The 19,902-nt window shown below is 55.1% G+C and overlaps 5 protein-coding genes across 5 annotated transcripts; all 5 read left to right on the forward strand.

Moving 5' to 3' along the window:
• Positions 1-277: 277 nt before the first annotated feature.
• BKA78DRAFT_249303 (putative proteasome regulatory particle subunit) lies at positions 278-1,384 on the forward strand (the record flags this gene model as incomplete). Its single annotated transcript, XM_066884461.1, has 8 exons — positions 278-335; positions 387-412; positions 472-600; positions 667-769; positions 826-839; positions 899-1,112; positions 1,170-1,282; positions 1,331-1,384. The coding sequence occupies 8 exons, from the start codon at positions 278-280 to the stop codon at positions 1,382-1,384; spliced, it is 711 nt and encodes a 236-aa protein (XP_066745443.1).
• A 6,521-nt stretch (positions 1,385-7,905) lies between these two features.
• On the forward strand, positions 7,906-9,776 carry BKA78DRAFT_294675 (uncharacterized protein; the record flags this gene model as incomplete). Its single annotated transcript, XM_066886386.1, has 3 exons — positions 7,906-8,202; positions 8,325-8,384; positions 8,439-9,776. 3 exons carry the CDS (start codon positions 7,906-7,908, stop codon positions 9,774-9,776), a joined length of 1,695 nt encoding a protein of 564 aa, XP_066745444.1.
• Positions 9,777-10,796: 1,020 nt separating this feature from the next.
• BKA78DRAFT_331000 (uncharacterized protein) lies at positions 10,797-11,583 on the forward strand (the record flags this gene model as incomplete). The annotated part of the gene is made up of 3 exons (XM_066889842.1): positions 10,797-10,823; positions 10,877-11,403; positions 11,490-11,583. 3 exons carry the CDS (start codon positions 10,797-10,799, stop codon positions 11,581-11,583), a joined length of 648 nt encoding a protein of 215 aa, XP_066745445.1.
• A 1,024-nt stretch (positions 11,584-12,607) lies between these two features.
• BKA78DRAFT_351962 (sulfate transporter family protein) lies at positions 12,608-16,472 on the forward strand (the record flags this gene model as incomplete). Its single annotated transcript, XM_066891271.1, has 8 exons — positions 12,608-12,872; positions 12,925-13,563; positions 13,870-14,015; positions 14,062-14,608; positions 14,658-14,857; positions 14,906-15,089; positions 15,150-15,199; positions 15,249-16,472. The coding sequence occupies 8 exons, from the start codon at positions 12,608-12,610 to the stop codon at positions 16,470-16,472; spliced, it is 3,255 nt and encodes a 1,084-aa protein (XP_066745446.1).
• Positions 16,473-18,307: 1,835 nt separating this feature from the next.
• On the forward strand, positions 18,308-18,872 carry BKA78DRAFT_294678 (uncharacterized protein; the record flags this gene model as incomplete). The annotated part of the gene is made up of 3 exons (XM_066886387.1): positions 18,308-18,446; positions 18,476-18,507; positions 18,645-18,872. The coding sequence occupies 3 exons, from the start codon at positions 18,308-18,310 to the stop codon at positions 18,870-18,872; spliced, it is 399 nt and encodes a 132-aa protein (XP_066745447.1).
• Positions 18,873-19,902: the final 1,030 nt, after the last annotated feature.

Genomic DNA, 19,902 nt, shown 5'->3' on the forward strand with positions numbered 1-19,902 from the left:
TGTTTGTTGGGTGTGCGGCAGCAGCAGGATGACCGAGGTGCCGACCTGAAAGTCTACAGTAGGGGGTGGGTCAAGGGGGGAGTTGTTCGAGGTGAGGGGCACATGAGCCATGAGCCACTATTCCACTGCTAGCGACTTGCGACCCGCCCGACCGCCTTGCCCTTGTCCCAAGCTCCCCCGCTACATGACCTTACCAGCTTCACCCAGCTGCTCAAGCGCCTCCGATTCATGCATAATCCCTCCCTCTGTCCAACATCGCCAGTCTACCGCCCACCTGATGGCTTCCTCTGATGAATCCCGCTTCGCCATCCACGCTGCCTGTCGCGAAGGCAAAAGTACCTCTGCGCGCCCCTCCTCCGCCAACTTTTCGCTGACCATTATCCTAGCCGTGGTAGTCGAATCGCTGTTGAACGTACGCTGCGTCATCCTCCCAAAAATCCCCCTCCCAACCGCTCAACACCGCAATCGCAGGCAAACCCAAAGCTGGCCCACCGCAGAGATGACGACAACCGCCTCCCCATCCACTGGGCCGTGTCATACAGCCACATGCCCATAGTCAAGCTGCTCGTGCAGACCAAGAACTTCGATGTCGATGAGCAGGTGCAGTCGTGCCACTGGAAAAACGAAGCTCCTGGGGCGCCGCCAGGCTAAGACCGTGTGCTGCAGGACGGTTCGGGCTGGACGCCACTCATGATGGCCGCGAGCCTCAAAGACTCAGACGAGCTCGTCGACCTGCTCATCTCGCGCGGCGCAGATGTGAACATCAAGAGTATGCAAGCCAGGCTCCAATTTGGGAGGGACACCTACTGACCGGCACCATGACAGACAACAACGGTACCGTACGTGCTACCTTTTGCATCCCCGGCCGCCGATGCCCCGCCAATTGACTCTGCGACAGACGGCGCTCCATTTCACCGCTTCCAAAAGCAATCTTGACATAGCCCGGAAACTCGTCGAGAACAAGGCGTCGGCGCGCGTCAAGGATAGGCGTGGCCAGCTACCCTTGCACCGCGCTGCCGCCGTCGGTTCAGTACCCCTGATCAAATTACTTCTAGAGGCCAAAAGCCCTGTGAATGCGACTGATATTGACGGCATGTCGGCCTTGCACCACGGTAAGTTGGGGGATGAAAAGTTGGTATACAGACTGGTATGGCTAATACACGTGCAAGCCATTGCCGAGGGTCATGGCGATGCAGCGGTGGAATTGCTCAAAGCCGGCGCAGAACCGGACAAGAAGAACACCGACGGAGCCACCGCCCTCGAGCTGGCACCTGACGCAAAGGTGAAGTTCAATAAGCGCCGTGTTCTTTGTGCGACGCTGACCTATTAGGTTAAACAATTCGTAATCCACAATGCCGAGCTCGAGGGCATCGAGCTAGCATAGTTGGTAGATGCGCTTTATCCGGATTGCTGCTCCAGGGCCCGTAAAAGCCCATGCTCATGATGGCATTGATGTAGATGACGACTCACTCGCACCTCTCGCAATAGGCATGACTTGACATGAACCATAATATACCCGACTTCGTCACAGATAGATACAGACAAGAGAACCAACTCTTGGTTCTCCAAAGATCCCATAATTTCATCATTCAATAAGTCGAGATGTTAAAGAGCCCCAGCTCGCAACCCATCTCTTTTTGTCCAACATGACCGTCTGTCTTACTTCATGGTCCTCTCAACCAGATCCTTGTAGATCTTCTTGAGGTCCTCAACGTCGTTCTTCAGCTCTTCAACCTGCTCACTCTTCTCGCCGAGCATTTCGAGCGTCGTCTCGTACCGGCCGTTGAGCTCCTTGAGTTCCTTTTGAAGCCTCTCCACATTCTGATCTGCTGCTCGCTTGGTCTCAATCTCGCGCATGAGGGCAACGACTTCTTCACGCGCCTCGTCCCGTTGGGCTGCCAGGCGTGCCATTTCTTCCTTTGACACAGCCTTTTCTGATTCGAGGCGGCGCACAGCAGCACTCATGCGTTCTACTAGCTGTACCGAGGGACCTGCGCCTACGGTTGAGACGGAAATCATGTCGGCGACCGTGCGATGAGGAGATGACGTGCGCTCAAAGTCCTCTTCGGGTTCGATTGGATGGATTGAAGGAGGGCTCGGTGCGGTCCTTGAGCCGTTGAGTCGGGCAACCGATGATGAAGATTCTTGTCGAATCGACGGAGGAACTCCTGGAGTGCGTTGGGCAAAATTTGATGTGCGGCGACCGCTTCCTGGTGATTGGTGCTCCAAAGAAAGGAGAAGTTCCGAGGATACGTTTCTGCTGATGTTGCGGCGGCTGTGAATACCCCCATCCCCCGCGTTTGATGAATGCTTCCGAAAGAAATTTCCGCCTTGCGTTGATGGCGTCTGTGGTCCTAGGAGGTGTGGAGCCGGTGCTTCGGGGCTGATGGGTGATTGCAACGCTGCTTGCATCTCGTTGCGCAACTTTGATTTCTCCTCGTCAAGCTTTTGCTGCAACTCAGCATCCCAGATCTTCTTCTGCTGCTCGAATTTGGTATTTGCTGCCTCGAGCTCCTTCTCGGCCTGCTTAACCTGGGCCTGGAGACTCTCCATCGTTGCCTTTTGCTGGCTGAGCTCATGCTCCAGCGTCCGCGCTCGCTCACTCGCATTGTCGAGCTCCTCTTCAAGTTTTCTGCTTTTGGAATTGACTTCTCGAGCTCGGCGCCTAACCTCACTCTCCCGCTTAGCCAATTCGTCTCGCTCCTTTTCTAGAGCCACCACCCTCGAGGTAAGGCTGCTCTCAATGCCTTGCCAGTTCTCACTGGCGAGAGCATATTGGGTCTGAAGGGTTTCGATTTGCCGGAGGAGTTTGATTTGAGAGTCGCCGGAAGCAGCCGAAGATACTTCTTCTGTGCGAGATCGGAGGACTTCGAGCTTCGTTTCGAGATTCTAGGGGCATGTGAGCATTCTGTGAGATTTTCAAAACCAAATATCCAAGGCTTGCTTACTCCTATCTCACCGCGAAGCTCATTCTCCACAATCTTGGCACGCTCTTTTTGTCGTTCTGCCTCGTCCCTGACATCTTGAGCTTCTTTCTTCGCCCGGTCTTCTGCCAACTTCTTCTCTATCCGAGCGTCAGACAGCTCATCTTGTAGCTCTGTAACACGCCTCTTTGCATCCTCGCCGGCATTCTTTTGCGCCTTTGCCTCTGCCGCGTCAGCCCTGTCGTTGGCTGCGGCCAATTGTCTCCTGAGATCTTCTGCTAAGCGATTTGCTTCGTCCCGCTGCGTTTTGAACGAATGCTTCTCCTTCTCCACTTTTTCTAGCTGTTTCACCTTGTTCTCAGCGGCCTTGGCTTGCGCCTCAGCTCTTTTGGCCCGATCTGTAACATCGCTGACGCTTCCCTCGGTTTTGGCTATTCGCCGCCTTAAGTCCGAGATCGTTTTTTCGTCCTCTCCAACTTTGGCACGCAGCTTCTTGATTGTGCCCAGGTGACTCAATTCTTTTTTGGACAGTGCTTGGCCTTCTTCCATCAATAACGCAATCTGCTCATCCTTCTCCGCCAGCTTCCGATCAACCGACCCTGGTTCGCTATCGTTGGCCGTGGAGCGTGCAGAGGTAGCAGCTTGAGCAGCAAGGTATTTGAGCTTCGCTTGCAGGGCATCTATTCGCTCCAAGTGTGCGGTGACCTCTTCGCGATGCGTCGTGGAGAGTGCCTCGTGAGCTTCGCGGAGAGCAGCTACATTTTCAAGTTCCGCCGCGGAATCTTCAGGAATGGAGGTAGATTTCAATGGCGTTTCGGGTCGGGATGTTGGTGTGACGGAAGTATCAGATTGCAGAGGATCTTGTGGTGTTGAGGCGCTGTCTTCGTCCAACGCGTCTCCTTCAATGGCTACGTCTGGGATTGTTGAGACTTCGTCCTTTGGCACGTCTGCTGGTATCTGCTCGGCAGCGTCGTCTGAAGATTTTGAGTCTTCTTTGACCGTAGATGACGGCGCGTCCGAAGTTCGGGAATCCACGCTTGTGCGCGAAGTTTCGGCAAGGCTTGGGGACGCTGTGCGTGAGGGAATCTCGGAGGATGGTCTGCTTGACCGCTGCTCCTTTACGGCTTTGGCCAGGCGCTCCTGGAGACGGTCATTTGCCTTGTTCCCTGTACGAGAGGGAGTCCGGTTGAGAGCTATGCGATTGTCAGCACAACGCGCTCGACAGACAGGTCATGGTGGGCTACCTTGCTCATAAGCGGCCTTCTTCAAGGCGGCCTCCTCGGACCTGCTGCGCGCCGAGGCCTGATCATCTTCGGCCAGTATAGTGTCGAGGCGCGACTCGAGACCTGCAACAGCGCTGGAGAGGAAACCACCCCACTTGGTGGACTTTGGTTTTGGCGGCGCGCTCATGCTGCGGTGTAACGACTAGAGAGGTCGACGGGCTGGGTTCGGCAGAGTCATTGCTTGGACGGGGATGCAGCAGAGGACTTCAGGGCGTGGAGCGTGGGCGGGTCGGCACGGCAGATGCGGAGGGACAGAGTGGAGGGCGACGCGATGGTGGATGGTTGAGCGATGCAGTAGTGAGGTGCAACTGGAAGAGTGGCCTGAACTAGCTAGGGAAACTTGGTACCTACCGTAAGCAGTTGCGCACAGCAAGGGCTCCCGGCCCGCTGATACGCAATCCAGGTGCCCCAACACGATTGAGTCCACCCTGAGCTAACCATGACCGTCACCTTGCTGCGTGTGTGCTCTTCACCACGCCCGGGAAGAATGACGGTCCGCTGAGAAGCCTACCGCGACGACGACGCGCTCAATCGCTCTCCGACGTCTGCCCACCCCGACTGCTCGCCCTCCACCTCCGCCGTCTGTGTCACGGCGTGCACGCGCGGAATCTGGCCTGATATGTCTCCATCCGCGCAACCAGACTGTCTCAGTCGCCTCCCCTTGGACGGAATCCTGTGTGTGAATCACCCACCCACCAGTCCCTCCCTTTTGGACCCATGTCTTGCTGCGCTCCAGGTCAGGGTGGTTGCATTGGACCTGATTAAGAAAATATCCGGGGCATAACGGGGATTGGAGAAAAGAGAAGGATGCAAGAAAAAAAGAACAGAAACCATCTCTACCCTCGAGGAATGTATCCATCCTCCCAGCGACGAGCAGGCTCGTTGCAGAATAATATCATCACGGCCAGGTTCCACCGTCGACAGAGGTTGTGTACCTTGCAGCATGCACTGGCGTCCCTTGAAGAATGAGCTTGGCAAACTGTCCGGATGGCCAAGATGGCAACTCTGCAGCTTCATTTCCAGTGCATGTCTACGCGCACCAAAGGGATCTCTGCTTTTCGACCTGGTCTTCATGAGCGCCACAGCTCCTGTGCAGACGGCACACGTGCTCCCTTCCGCTGAGTTGCGCCTGATCCTTGCGAATCTTCATCTCCCGTGAGTCTTTGTACGACTCTGAGACGCCTCTGCGTCCTTCAAGCCGCCTTGGATCGTCAACGCCTTCACCTTCCCGGTCCCCGCGGACGCCCCTGTCGTGAAGAAAGGGTAAGGCGCTGCGTCACGTCCAGCTCCTCCGATGGCTCTGCGTGTACCTCCTCCTGGCAGCTCTTGCTCACCATCAGAGGGACCGTTGATCCTGGGGACCGGATCCCATCTTGAGGCCACAGAACCATCAATCCCATTTCTCTGTGAAGGGAGATGGGCGTGCTACGCTCCTTCGGAGCGTCCGCCGCTACTGTCGTTGTGTGGGAGCTTAGATGTGCCAGAGGGTCTTCACAATTCCTGGCGTCGCTCTCCCCGTTCGCTTCCCGATGGCGCCGTCTGAAGCTTTCCTAGGTAGCGTGCGGGTGAAAGTTGTGACGCTGGTAAGGGTTTTCGTCAAGCCCTTTTGGGCTAAGGCTGTGGCCGTTATCTGGACGAAAGCACATCCGACTTTGGAACATTTGCTTCCTAGCTTCAAGACGGAACTCTCGCCGAGCGGCCCTATTCGCGAGTGCCGCTTGACAGTCTACGAATGGACCTTTGCGCAGGTACTCAGGCAATCGCGCCTAACCCTCTTTGCCCGTAGGGCTCAATCGAGTCATGTGGCATTGTGAGTCTCCAAGCGAACGTTTTCGCAACCTAGACCACCATCTCAGCATGCTTGCGGCTATTCATCAATGATCGTCGCCCTTCTCCGCATCTCTGGACATTGTGGAGCTACAACCCTTGTCCCTTGAAGAAACTGTACTACCTCAATCGGCAGATTCGCTACCGTGCTATCTCCGCTGACTGAAGATGCCGTCACAACAGACTCGTCATCTTATTTTTGGGGATCCGCCCTACTTCCAGTGGTTCCGGAGAACGAGTCGAACGCCAAAGGCTGTCGTATCCAAGAGTCGGACAGCCGCATCGCTTGGGGACGCCGCAGCGCCCACCTCCCTGTCACCGCTTGACAGTGCAGCGCCAATCGGCCGCTCGCATGCGCCGTCTCTTGCATCGTCCGGAAGCAACCGAACCCTGCATCAGGTAAAAACATGCCCAAGGCGCCTGCAAAGTGCCCGATGCGGCTCAGCTCTGGGTTGTGAGGCCGGAGAGCCCTTCGCCGTCAAGAGGGATGAGCGCCCCGACGCCTCTACTACAGCCACGGCTGGTCTGTTGGAAGGGCGGGGTTATGGCCCGCATCCACTGGGAGAGACCCTCGCAGCCGTGACACTGGGACTTGTCTTAGTATCGCGGCCCTTAACACAGCTGCAGGTCCAATATGCTGCTGAGCTTAGTCACCCGCGGCGTTGGCACATCCCTGCCAGTCCCAGTGTGAGACAGTCATTCTTCAAACGGACATGCGCCTGTGCCATTGAGTCGGGGTGAGCAGCTCTAGAGCTATGCAAGTGGTGCCGCGCATACCATGGCCGCGAAACATACTGCTTTCGGTCCAACCAAGGCGCGGAGCGACTTGGCGTCGTGATGGACGGAGACTGGTAAATTGGTAACTGGTAGTTGGAATGCGCAGCCCTCGAAGCCTGCCTGTACTACTGATATCTCTCTCTGCCTGGACATTTGGTTTGTTTGACCGTTTTCGTTCCATTTCAGGCCGTCCAAGCAACGTCTGCGCGTGGCGGGGGCCGTCTCTTTCCCCTCTCTACTTCTTGAGCCCTCTCAAAATCTCCCGAGACTCCAATATCGAGCAGTCTTCCAAAAGCAGCCACCAAGAGGTCATCTTGGGGTGTGGACTTTGCCCCTACGAATCCGGTCCTCATTGGCTGTCCGTTCTCAGTTGACCAGCCTCTGATCTGATACGTATGCGGTCAACCTTGAGCATCGCCTCCGCTACAAATAACTGCCTGGAGTACTCATCAGACTCAGACAAAGAGGAACTGCTGCCACATCTATCGGCCAATTTGCCCCCGTTTGCCTGTCGGCGCTCCGGTCTTCCGCAACAAAGAATCAACTCTCGGACGGCGTCTACTTGCCACGCCCGGAGCCGCATCGTGCCTCTGCAAGTGCTTGCTGTGGGATCCCAGTTCTCACGCATGCCCGCCAGAGCCAACAACGCACAGTCACAGCGGGTACTCGCAACTGGTTCGTCTCAAAGAATTCCCACAGTCTGCTGCTGCAACGATCCGTCAAATGCAAACCCCTTGCAGTGCAGAACCTACAGGAGAATCATCCACTGATGCGACTAGGCCAATTGCTACTCCCGGTTTCCCAGCCAGCAGTCCATCTTTGATCTAGAGACTTCTTCCAGAAGATCTTTGCGAGCAAGATTGGCTGATCCAAGCCGAGACTGTCACACAGCCTCTGTTGCGCATATTCAGCAGTATTCGACGTTATTCATCGCAAGCTTCGGACCAGTGAAACACTGAAAGCCTCGTGCGCCTGGACAGCACAGCAGTCATCGCTTCATTCGAGCCTGAGTTGGCTCCCGGAGGTGCAAAACCTTCTGACGGTCTCTTTTCGCGGCCATTTACGGCTTTTTACGGCACGAAATTTGACGTATAATGTTGAAAACGGAATCGATGGTTCAGCGTCACCCTCCAACGCCGCCTAGCGGACCTTCCGAGCACCATTATGACCTTCGTCAGCTGGCGCAGCAGAATGCCAACACCAACTACAAGCATGACTTGGCCGACTCGCCTTACGGAAACTCGCAGTCATACTCCGTCTACGGGTCTCCTGCCCCAGTGATGCACCAGCAGCACTCTGGTGACCACTACATGAGTCCACAGTACGGACTCAACCAGTATCCAGAGCCCCCTCATGACCATCGTGGCGAAGTTGGCTTGGGTATTTCTATTGTAAGACCTCTTTCTGTTACAACTCGTAACACAAATCGCACACTCGAACCGAGACACCATTACGAATCATGAGTGGTCGATCGTATTTCGTGAACATGTTGACCGCTAACCTGCTCTTCCAGGACGACGGCTACTCGGGTCAAGCCTACTACGATGAGGGTCAGATATATCACCAGATTCCCGTAAGTACCCTCGGTTCTTCAGCAGCTCAGAGTCTCTCTGACATTGTGCGACAGTACATGCAACAGGGTATCAATTCGCACACTCCGCCGACTCCAAAATCCGCCAGTGCCAGCGACACTGGCCGGAGAACCAGGAGCGGAACCTCGGCGGGTCGGACTGCCTCTCCAACCTCCAAGCCGCGCCCGTCAAAGCCAAAGAAGAAGGCCGAGAACAAGAACAAGGTCAAGACGCCGAAACTCACGGCACCCTTGAGTGTGTTGACCAAGGATTATGACGAGATACCTGTCAAAAACATGGAGGAATGGGTCAACAGGCCAGAGACTGTCCGCAGGGAAGAGGTCGCAAAGCGCCATGGCTACATTACGAGGCCCATGAACTCCTTCATGCTGTATCGGTCAGCGTATGCGGATCGTACCAAAATCTGGTGTCTGCAAAACAATCATCAGGTCGTGTCGTCAGTCTCTGGCGAGAGCTGGCCCATGGAGCCACCGGAAATCAGAGAGCACTATAACGAGTTGGCCAAAACTGAGCGACTCAACCACCAGAAGGCCCACCCCGAGTACAAGTTCTGCCCCAGCAAATCTGCGTCGACATCGCGCAAACGCAAGGGTTTCCACTCCGACGACGAGGCAGGTAGTCAGCATAGCGACGTCGACGATCCCGACGCAGAATGGGCGCCGTCAGCGCGCCGTGTCCGTCTTGATCGTTCCAGCAGGCACCAACCAACCTTTGATGACCACAGCTTCGGCCCCAACGACCACGGCATCAACAAGTCGAGTTGGGAAGCCACCAATGAAGGCCGTCCGCTGCCGCTCTCCCTTGGTTCCAACGACCTCGGCCACAACCAGTATTATCAAACATCTGTGCAGGTGCATGGTGCAGGTGTCGAAGACGTCCGCCTACATCGAATGGAGCATGCCGCAAACAATTTCCGCGCAGCGACGTATCCACAACACTTTGCGGCACAGCAGGCGCATATGCAACCGCAGCAGCAGATGCAGCATCAGCAGATGGTCTCGCAGTCGGTCCTTGGGCTTCCCGGTGGCGGCCAGCACCACGACCTACTCCAAATGTCCTTCGGACCTGGGCCGAGCAACGTTGCGGGAACACCTGGTCCGCATGACCCAAACCAGGTAGACCCCATGCTGTTGGCTTATGCCCAGACAACGGAGCAACCATTCACGCATGACGACAGCACGGGCTTTGTGTACAGCGCAGACGACGACCTCGCAGGATACGTGGGCGAAACGACGGGTGCTCTGCCTCCTGGTGCTGGCGGTCCCAACGCAGGTGCCAGAGCGGCTGACTGGCAGGTCGACTCCGTCTTGATGCCACTGGAGTCCGGGAGCGAGTTTGACAAGTGGATAGATGAGTCGACTCAGGCAAATTGACGACGAGGATGATTCTTGGGAGGAGTCTGGCGTTCTGTTGATCTTGTGAGTCGCCACGTGGAGTTTGACGGCGAATGGAGGCCGGCACGGATGGCCGCGCTTTTACTGAATGGCGTCAGGAGATGTGGAAAGGCCGGGATAGAAACATGTTGCGGAGATGCTGTCTGTATACTGTATGGGCCTGTCAGCAGTGGCGGCTGTTTGTCTTGCATCGGTGGGTTTTGGCTACATTGCCTTCTGCTTCTGCTTTGGTAGTCACCGACCCTCATTCTTCATACTGTTCTGCTGTTATTTCTTGGGTGTCTCTTGTACTGGTTTGGCTTATACTACTGTAAAAAAGGCATGGTGAAGAAGAAAGACAAGGTTGAGGTCATGTGCGGGAGGCTTGATCGGCTTTGTAGATTCGCAATAGACTTAATCCATGTTCGACTTCCGAGTGTAAAATCAGCCCCAATAGAGAGAATGATCGCGGTGCCAGCCGAAAGACTCAACGGGTGCATGGGACTTTATATGGAGAGGCTTCAAAGGAAGACGGGCGTCAGGCATGGGTCAAAGGTTGGCGGCAACGACAAAGACGTCTCCCGAGACTATGACAGATGAGCTTGAAGGGAAGCCAACACAAGTGGCTGGCTGGAAGGAACAAACATGAGTCTGAGTGTCGTGGGCGTCGACGGAAGAAAGGTCTTCGTTCATGGTACAAACGCAGCTTTGTGCTACGAAGTATACATAAACACGTCGGGAGGGAGAGCCGGGTTTTGTTTCAAGACATATGTTGCATACACATTCGAGTGATACCAAATCACCCAGCGGAGAGAACACGACCTTGTCTTTGGCACAAATTGATTGTTATTTTGGTCGCGATGGTGAGGAAGTGACGTCCTAATAGGGCAGGAAGATCTCATAAGGCGATCAAGGATCTGCCGGCAGCCGTCGGGATCCACGGTCCAGTAATCGAGGATTCCCGTCGCGCCCAGGAACACGTCCTGCCCAGGCTGTCTGTCCACGACCACCATCAGCAAAATGTACGGCGAGCTGAGCAACAAACTGGTACGCGTTTCTCTGCGTCTTACGCTCACCGACTCGATTCTGACGCGCCACAGGTCCAACATGCCAAACGCACGCAGTCGCTCGCCCATTTGCCGCCCTACCAGACCGAGATTGTGCGCGCCGTGACGCGAGAGGTGCGCGAGCTCAACCAAAATGTCAGCGACATAATGAGTTCCATCTCGAGCTCCTTCAACCCGTCGGTAGATCCTTCGACGGCGTGCACTGTACTCGTCGACCACCTCGCGATGCGGCGGAACAAACGGTGCCTGTTGGCATATCACAGGGTGCGGTCGGACAAGCTGGAAGAGATGTGCTGGGCAGGAGTTGACGTCCTGGAGCGACAACAGTTGATGCAGCAGCAACAACAGCAGGCTGGGAAGGACTTGGGTGGGGAAATGGGAAACACTAGCAGCCTGAGCCCAGAGGAGGAGGAATACGTTCGGCAGTACAGCGACCTGCTAGCTGCTTACAAAGGCCAATGGACGGATATCGATTTGACCGGCAGCTTGGAGCCGCCCCGCGACCTATTCATCGACGTGCGCGTGCTGAAGGACGCGGGGGAAATCCAAACAGAGTATGGGTATGTGTGAGAGCTCGTTTCTTTTTTGGAGTCTCGTCGAATGCTTCGAGGGTGCGGGCGCGTTTCGCTGACATGTATGCGCGCAGGGCCATCACGTTGACCAAGAACAGCCAGTTCTACGTCAGGCAAGGCGACGTCGAAAGGCTCATTGCCCAAGGTTACCTGCAGCGACTGACTTGAAAGGACATGGTGAATCGAATGTGGGCAACGCAGGGTACTTCCCAGCAAGCCAGGCCGTCCGGGACGAGCGCCCTTGACCTCACCGACTCCCGGAAGTCAGCCGACAGCGAATGAAAATTGCGCACATGCAAAGGCGGGGAATGTGCGGAGCATGTTCGATTGCTTGGGGCAGGACCGGTCGTGGCTGTTGGTGGAAGTCATGGCAGCGAGGCAGCATGAGCTTGGGCATGGACGACAAGAAGATTGAAGCGGATTGCATTTGCGACAAGTGAGCGAGTGGTGAAGGGGCAGTGCTACCGGTGAGGAGTAGGCATTCGTAGGAGCAGGAAAGGGAGGAGGAGGATGATGGATGGATTGTTGTTCCGGCGTCGTGGAACCAGGCTTGAGCAGGTGGACAAACGAGTGGCGAGCAGCAATGCAACTGTACATAGAACCTCGTCTTCATAACTCTCCATGACGGTTTGCCCCCAAGCTGGAAGGCGAGACGAGACGAGACCAAAGTTATACTGATCATGCGCCTGCAGAAGCGTGGTGCGGCCACGGCCAGTAGGCTGCGACGGAGGCCATCAACCCCGGCCCGCCTGACGTCGGCGCGCGCAGGAAAGTGGTTGCGGCTCCCCTCCACGGGGTAGAAGCGACAAAATCCCACCGGACGGCTCGTTGATGATGGCGCTGCCTAACATAGGTAATGAGAAAATTTTGATGGCCGACTGGACCGCTTCGAGGCACAGCACTTCTCTAGGACTCCATGACCCCCGGCCATGGCCCGCCCGTTGCCGTCGATCTGCCCAGCTTGACATTTTGCCCAATCACTCACATCACTCCCCACCGCTCCACGTCTCTGGTTCAAGAGACACGCAATTGCTGCCGCATCTTACGAGAAACTTCGTTCCTCGCCAACTGCTCCGCCGACTTTGCGACACCGCGCCCGCCCGCCAGCCTGTTTGCGCCATTTCCCCCCCGTAGCGGGCAAGCTTTGGACGCATTGTTCTGCAGCTCCCGCCTTTGACACGAAAAACGCGCCATGCCCGGCCATGATGGCTTCAGACCCAGTCCCGACCGTCCTTCGACATCCGCTGCCGCCGTCCAACACCAATTGCCTTTCACTAGCCCGGCTGTCGACGATGCCGACTTCTCGGCCGCCGAGACCTCCAGGAGTGCTACTCATCCGCAGCCCATAACTTGCCCCTCTCCAAAATCCAATCCTACACCAGGGGGTTACCTCTCTTCTTCTTATGCAAGAACTCCTGCCCGGTCCTTCCATCATCATACCTCGCATGGCCAATTAGGTATGCTCCCTGGAGTTTGCTGCTTTTCCATTACTAACACTTACCTCTTAAGACACTCCCCAGTACTCCTCCTACGGCGTCCGGGGTAAAACTCAAGAGCTCTCCATGCACGCTCTGTCCCAGTCGGGCTCGTTCCGCTCCAAAAGCATCCTCGCTCGACGCCTCTCTGCCGCAGAGAGCCCCCGCGGGCGTGATTCCCCGGATTTTTCCCACGACAGCTTCGATCACGACGGCAGCAGAACCTCGTCTGATATCCCGCCATCCGGAATCATATCACATCAGTCTGGCACCGCCTCCCCAGAAGTCTTTGGAGGGGTGCCTCAGGCGAGGATACCAAGGGTTGGCAAGTCGCCGACTTCGGTAAATGGGAAAACGGACCACCACGCTGGACCTGGAAACGGAGCTACCGAGACTACATCTCTGTTGGCCTCCTCCAGGGCTGGTGACAGAAAACCGTACGGAACAACGTCAGACGTCGAATGTCAAACAGAACAACGCGTCAAGCCCTCGAAGTTCTGGCAGCGTGCTTCTGAGACTGCCCATGAGGCTGCGGAATTTCTTCAGAGGGCCAGAAATCCCAAGACCTGGGATAGAAAAGCCATATTCCGCGCGGGGGTTGTGGACCCTGTGAAGAGTCTCCCCGCCGTTTTTCTAGGCCTCCTTCTCAATGTTCTTGATGGGTTATCATATGGTGAGTACACATTGAATTATTTACACAATCTCGCATCTTTCCTCAAATATTGCTGGTTTCCATACATTTTCAAAATTTCGATTTCGAGATATATTTAGTCGTCTCCCTTCCCGCATTCACATGTTCGGTACAATGATGTCCTCGAAGCAACTACTCGCGAACCCAAATCCGGGGGGAATCTCGCGTTCGGATGCTTTCAGGGAAAGAGCTTCTTTTGAGTCTTGCAGGGTTGCCCACATGCCTCTGGTTACCACGACTGCGGGTCCCTCATCGGTCTAGCCAATTCTAAATTCTAACCTTGTCCAGGTATAATTCTTTTTCCGCTTGGCGAGCCGATTTTCGCCAAGCTTGGCGTAGATGGACTGTCGATGTTTTTCGTCAGCTGCATAGTATCGCAGCTAGTGTACTCGCTGGGTGGCTCAACTTTCAAGGGGGCTGTAGGCTCCGAAATGGTATGTTACACATGGCATCAGAGAGACTGTCGCTGACGCGATTTAGATTGAGGTTGTGCCATTCTTCCACAAGATGACGTACGTGATAATGGGACACATGGGCAATGCTGAGCCAAATGCCATCATTGCTACTGTTGTCCTCGCGTATGCGCTCAGCTCCGTCATCACTGGTCTGATCTTCTTAGCGCTGGGCGTTTTCAAGCTCGGCAATCTCGTCAGTTTCTTCCCTCGCAACATCCTGAATGGATGCATTGGAGGTGTTGGATTCTTTTTGTTCGTCACAGGCATTGAAGTCTCCGCCCGGCTCGATGGAAACCTCGAGTACAACCTTACCACGCTCAAAGCGCTTTTTTCAAGCGACACCGTTGGACTTTGGGTTTCGCCGCTTGCACTGGCCATCATCTACATGACCATCAAGCACTTTTATGACCACCCGGCTCTCTTGCCGGCTTTTATCGTCCTCATCACCGCAATTTTTCACATTGTCGTTGCAGCGGTTTCTCATTTCAATCTTGACAAGGCTCGCCATGCTGGTTGGGTTTTTGCAAAACCAGAGTCGGGAGTACCTTTCTACCACTTTTACTCTCTTTACGGTAAGTGTCTTTTTTGATTGATTGGCAGTAACTCGACTGACGTATGCAGATTTTAGCGTGGTTGACTGGGGGGCTTTGGCCAGAACTATCCCGACCATGTTCGCCCTATCATTCTTTGGCATTATCCACGTGCCCATCAATGTCCCCGCCCTCGCTCTTTCCGCCAAGGAGGACGATGTGAGCATTAACAGAGAGCTCGTTGCTCACGGCCTCAGTAATGCCCTATCGGGCTTCGTCGGATCCATCCAGGTAAGCCTCAAGGTTTATAGTTCACTGGATCCCAGCTGACACGTGCAGAACTACCTCGTGTATGTCAACAGTGTCATGTTCATGGACCATGGAGGCAACAGCCGCGTAGCCGGCTTGCTGCTTGCCGCTGCTACGACTGGTGTCTGGATGGCCGGTCCGGGGCTTATTGGATACGTGCCTGTCATGGTCGTTGGTACTCTGATTTACTACCTTGGACTAGACCTCCTCAAGGGTAAGTCAATGGCTTCTGATTGAGTTCAAGGGCGATGAAACCGTGTTGACAAAAGTTCAGAGGCACTGTGGGACACCTTCGGCCGACTGCGCCTACTGGAGTACCTTACAGTAAGTTTCCCGCTTCCGGTGGTCGATCAATCCGTATTGACCATGTCAGATTGTCACCATCGTCCTAATTATGGGCGTCTACGACTTCGTTTGGGGCGTACTTGCTGGCATTATGCTTGCTTGCCTTACCTATGTCGTGCAGACATCCCAAACCCCCGTTATTCGCTCAACATACACTGGCACAATCGCTCAATCTACAGTCCGTCGACCACCGCTTCATCGCAAGTACCTCGACGAAGTAGGCCAGCAAGTGTTTGTTGCAAAGATTGCAGGCTACCTATTCTTCGGCACCATTGTGTCAGTTGAGAATAACATCCGGAAGCTCGTGGACGAGGAACAGTTCCGTGCCCGGCCAATCAGATACGTGGTGCTAGATCTAGTGCACGTAATTGGCATAGACTACTCAGCTGCGGAGGTTCTGGTGCGGCTCAACCGCATTCTCCACCGACGCCATGTGGAACTAGTCATCTCCAGCGTCTCTCTCAGTGATGACGTAGGTCAAGGGCTCTCCATGGTAGGCTTGTTCGCACCTGCCGAGAGCAATGACGAGCATTGTCCCCCGCCGAAGCGGTTCGAGACGCTCAACAAAGCTCTCGAATGGTGTGAGAACGAGCTTCTCGGGACGCTCCACGAGCGGACGCGATCCCTAGGATCGCCCAAGGAAGCCTCGCCCGTATCGATCTCTCCTCCCAAGCAGCCAAGAAACGAGTACCCATTCGACGGGGCCTACAACTCTCCGCGCCGAGCGCTCTTGCAAGAGGCCGCCGAGATGGCTCTTGGCAATCAAAAGAATGTGATCATCGACAACAACACCAACATGCTCACACCTGACAAATGGAAGAATTTCGCTCAGCCAATCCCGCTGCTACTTCTCACATTCCAAGACTTGTCCGACAAGGACATTGACTTTTGGCATCGCGCGGTGCCGTACTTTACGCGCCGGGAGATACCGGCTGGTACTGTGCTATACTCGCGTGGCGACGATCCAAATGGCTTCTACTTGGTCGAGAGTGGCAGCTTGCGCGCAGACTACATTCTTGAACAAGGGACTTACTACGAAAGCATCCAAGCAGGCACCACGTGCGGAGAGCTGCCCTTCTTCAGCGAGACGGAGCGGAGCGGAACAGTGGCAGCGGAGGCGGATACTGTTGCTTGGGTTCTGACGCGCGAAAAGTGGCGCGAGTTGGAGAGGAAGCAGCCAGACATCGCGAACGAGCTGTTGCGGATTTGCTTGAAGCTGACGACTGAGCGGATGAACGCCATTACCTCGTAAGTGCCTCCCTACGATTCCTCTTTCATTTGACATTCATTGTTTCCCTTTCACCACCCCTTTCCATGCCTCTCGTCAATATATCGATACCCCTTCCACCAGATGAGCTACCGCACATACCCCTCACTTTACAACCCCTCATCTCAAGCCGTTTACCCGGCCCCTGAGCTGAGAAACGTACCCCACCATCAAATCAAATATGCGCAAAAAAGCCCGCGGCCCCCACAAACGACATTTCACAGAGCATCCAACAACGAGGAATAGGGGGAATGAAAGGCAGGAAAAAGGCAATAAAGATTGGCTAACGGGAAATGTGCTGCACAGGTACGTGCTCGTAACGGCGTCGTAGTCCGCGCACGAGACGACGATCAACCGATCGCTGGTCCTCGCGGCGACCGGACATGAGCAATTTCCCTTTTCGTTCATATCGCCCGCCGCACACCCCACTGCGAACATCACCTCCACCGGCGCTGGGCATGGACTCAATCTCGAAGGCGGAACGCCCTTCAAACTGTTTCGTTGCCACGGGCTTCTTCTGGCTCTGGCGCTAATCTGGATTCAATCGCCCTTCTCTGTAGGGTTGGTTGGTGCGTGCAGCGCGGGTGCCTCCGAGGTTGTGCACGGTCGACTGCCACCACTGTCCACCGCATGTGCATACCAGATGCAAGCACGTGCGAGATGGATACGCCCTACAAGGGCGGAAATGCCTGCCATTGCTCTATCCTCTCATTGTCGGGTAAAAGGTCAATATTACGCAGCTGAGGCAGCTCTACCCGTGAGGCCAGTGCCAGAAATGCAAAGTACCACCTCTCATACACCCTCTCACAGTAAACGACGTTTCCCATTCTCTTTCGGTCGCGGAGCGGTTAGTGCACCTTGATGTCCCTTGTAGGGCAAGTTTACATTTTGGAATGGAGGCCTTTTCACTTGGCTTGGTGGAATTATCTCTTCGGGACGGACTTGCGATGTTTACGGAGTGGTCTTTTGAAATGTTCTGGCAGATAGACGGTTGTTTGGGTAGGAAATTTGCCCCGTAACGAGCAAGCGTTATTGTCAAAAACCATGTTCGTTTGCCATGCATTGTGGCATTTGTAGCGCAGCGTCATGACAGTCACAAGGCATTTCGTTCGCGGCATTGCTCACTCCTCGTTTTCTCTGCGATGTTCACCCCGCTACGGGGCTTCTTCTGCTGCCATCAAAAGTTTTGCTGTTTCTTGAATGTATGCTTGAGAATGATTCGATTCTGCTTCTAGCATCTCCGTCTCTTGATTGTTTGTTCATATTTGACAATCAGGTGGAAAAAAGTCGATTTGGACCAAAGATTGAAGGAGTACCGGAGCTCTGTAGCTTGTTTCATTCGTGTATAAATTTACGTTCTCTGAAAGCCGTCACACTAGCGCCAGTGGTCCAACTGGCCAATTGTCTTGATGGTCTATTGAGTGAGTGCGTGCGGTGATAGATCATCGTTCTATAGTGATATACCCACGAGTATCAAGTCGCATTGCCAATGCAACATGCTAGTGTGAAGTCGTCGAGCATCGTCTCTAGACATCTTACCCGCGTATGGCGATGTATTTTCAAGTCCCCCGGTCACCAGCCACCAACCCGCGCGTCCACGCCGACCTGATCCCACACCCACACTGTAGTGTACGTGTCTATATGCATGCAGAGCGGCAGCAGGCGATACCAACCAGCCATCAAGGCCAGCTAGCTTCAACTCTCTCGCCCACCACCTCCCATCTACACATCTGCAATCCTGCGATGCGCATCTACTACCAAGACGAGACAAGACTACTGACTACTGCACGCTACCAACCCACACACCCACTGATCTTCCAATGTCCCGCCACCTGCTTCTTGCTTGCTTCCTCTCCCGCCTGCCGCTCGCCGCTCGCCAACGCGCCAACCTTTCCGCCGAGGCGGCTGCGTCGTTCCCGCGCCTACATGTATGCGCGCGGCATGCTTGGTGCTTTGGGTGTGCGTGCGTACAGCCCAAACCTGTTCAGCACCAGTACCTATGCCACAGCCAAGCGAGAAGGTAAGTCATTGGTTTGCTTCTATTCCTGCTTTTCCCTACACAAAAGTACCTCGACGAGAGTGGCGGCTAGGTAGTTCGCTACCCCACACAAACGTTCCCACCCCATGCGTGACCAGTGCGTCTGTTCGGTGGAGCAGTGGATTGCATGGCATGGCATGGGCATGGCGGCATGCATGTCACTGTACATGAGCCGTATGTACAGCACATACGTCAATGGGTCCACGCGGGAGCGAGGCATGTGGAATATGCGAAAGGGGAAAGAGGAAGCGCATCGACTGCCAATGTTTGATGACTCGTGGCCATGGAAAGGAGAAGACGATGATGGAGGCAAGAACGGTGGAGCTAACAAGTTTAGTGGACCCTGAGCAGCTACACGTGATGGATGGTGCGGGGGTGGGGTGGTTGGAGCCGTTGCCCGTTGTCATCCCATTGAATTGGGGCGGCGTTCAATGGGGAGCATTTCGAGCCCGTTCAATATTCAGGTGTCCAAGAGGGAGCCGCCTGCAACTTGCCAACTCACAGGAGAGATGCTGTGTGCCATGAATACCGCGGTACCTGCGCATCCGTCGAGAGATGTGTTTTTGGGAAGCTAGAGCAGCTGACGCTGATGCAGAGCCAGAGTTGAAGTAGTTCGCTCGCCCCCGTTGAGACATGCGACAGGCGTCTACCACGTTACATGGCGACGTCTGTCGTTCAGCTACCGGCACTCGGAAGGGAGCGCATGGCATGGCCTGGGTAGCTACATGGCTAGTACGTACCCTCAGCCACCCAAGTTGACGAGTACGCGTCGAGTAGCCTGAGTAGCGTGAGGCTAGCCGGCACTGGCCGACGACCGGCTGTTTCGACTTTGGACGTCAACCAACGTTTGCCCTGCCCTGCCCAGCCTTGCGCGCCGGAAAGACAGAGAAAGCTGACGGGCGCCCGGGAGTGCGATACTGGTGCGGGTTCACCGGTCCGAGGTGATGGGCATCCACGGATGGCGGTCATGTGGCTACATGGCGTTTTTTCTTCTCGCGCGACAAGACGGTGAGCGAGTGGATGATGGATGAGGGGGACAAAGTAGTGGCATGGCATCATCACGCCGAGGGCCAGGCAAGAGATCAGCAGCCTGCTTCAATGCCCGCCGCCACCCTCTCGAGACGGCGACGGCGGCGTTTCCTGAGACAAGGAAGGGAATCGAGACGACCAGGGCAGCTGATCGTGAGAGCTTTTTTTCCTCGTCTTCTTTTCCTCGTCGTTCTTTTTGCCTATCCAGCAATCGGGATAAGCATCCGGCTAGCGGAATTCGGCAACCCAGGTCCTGTCAGGTTGCGCTTGGCTTTTTTGCTGTTTTTATATACTTTTGGCACGATAGCGTGATATGTGTGGCGCTGCATGCGGATATTCTGAAACAAA

This window comes from Phyllosticta capitalensis, assembly GCF_038381095.1.
Source record: "Phyllosticta capitalensis strain CBS 128856 chromosome Unknown BKA78scaffold_4, whole genome shotgun sequence".
In the NCBI taxonomy this organism is placed as follows: Eukaryota; Fungi; Ascomycota; class Dothideomycetes; order Botryosphaeriales; family Phyllostictaceae; genus Phyllosticta; species Phyllosticta capitalensis.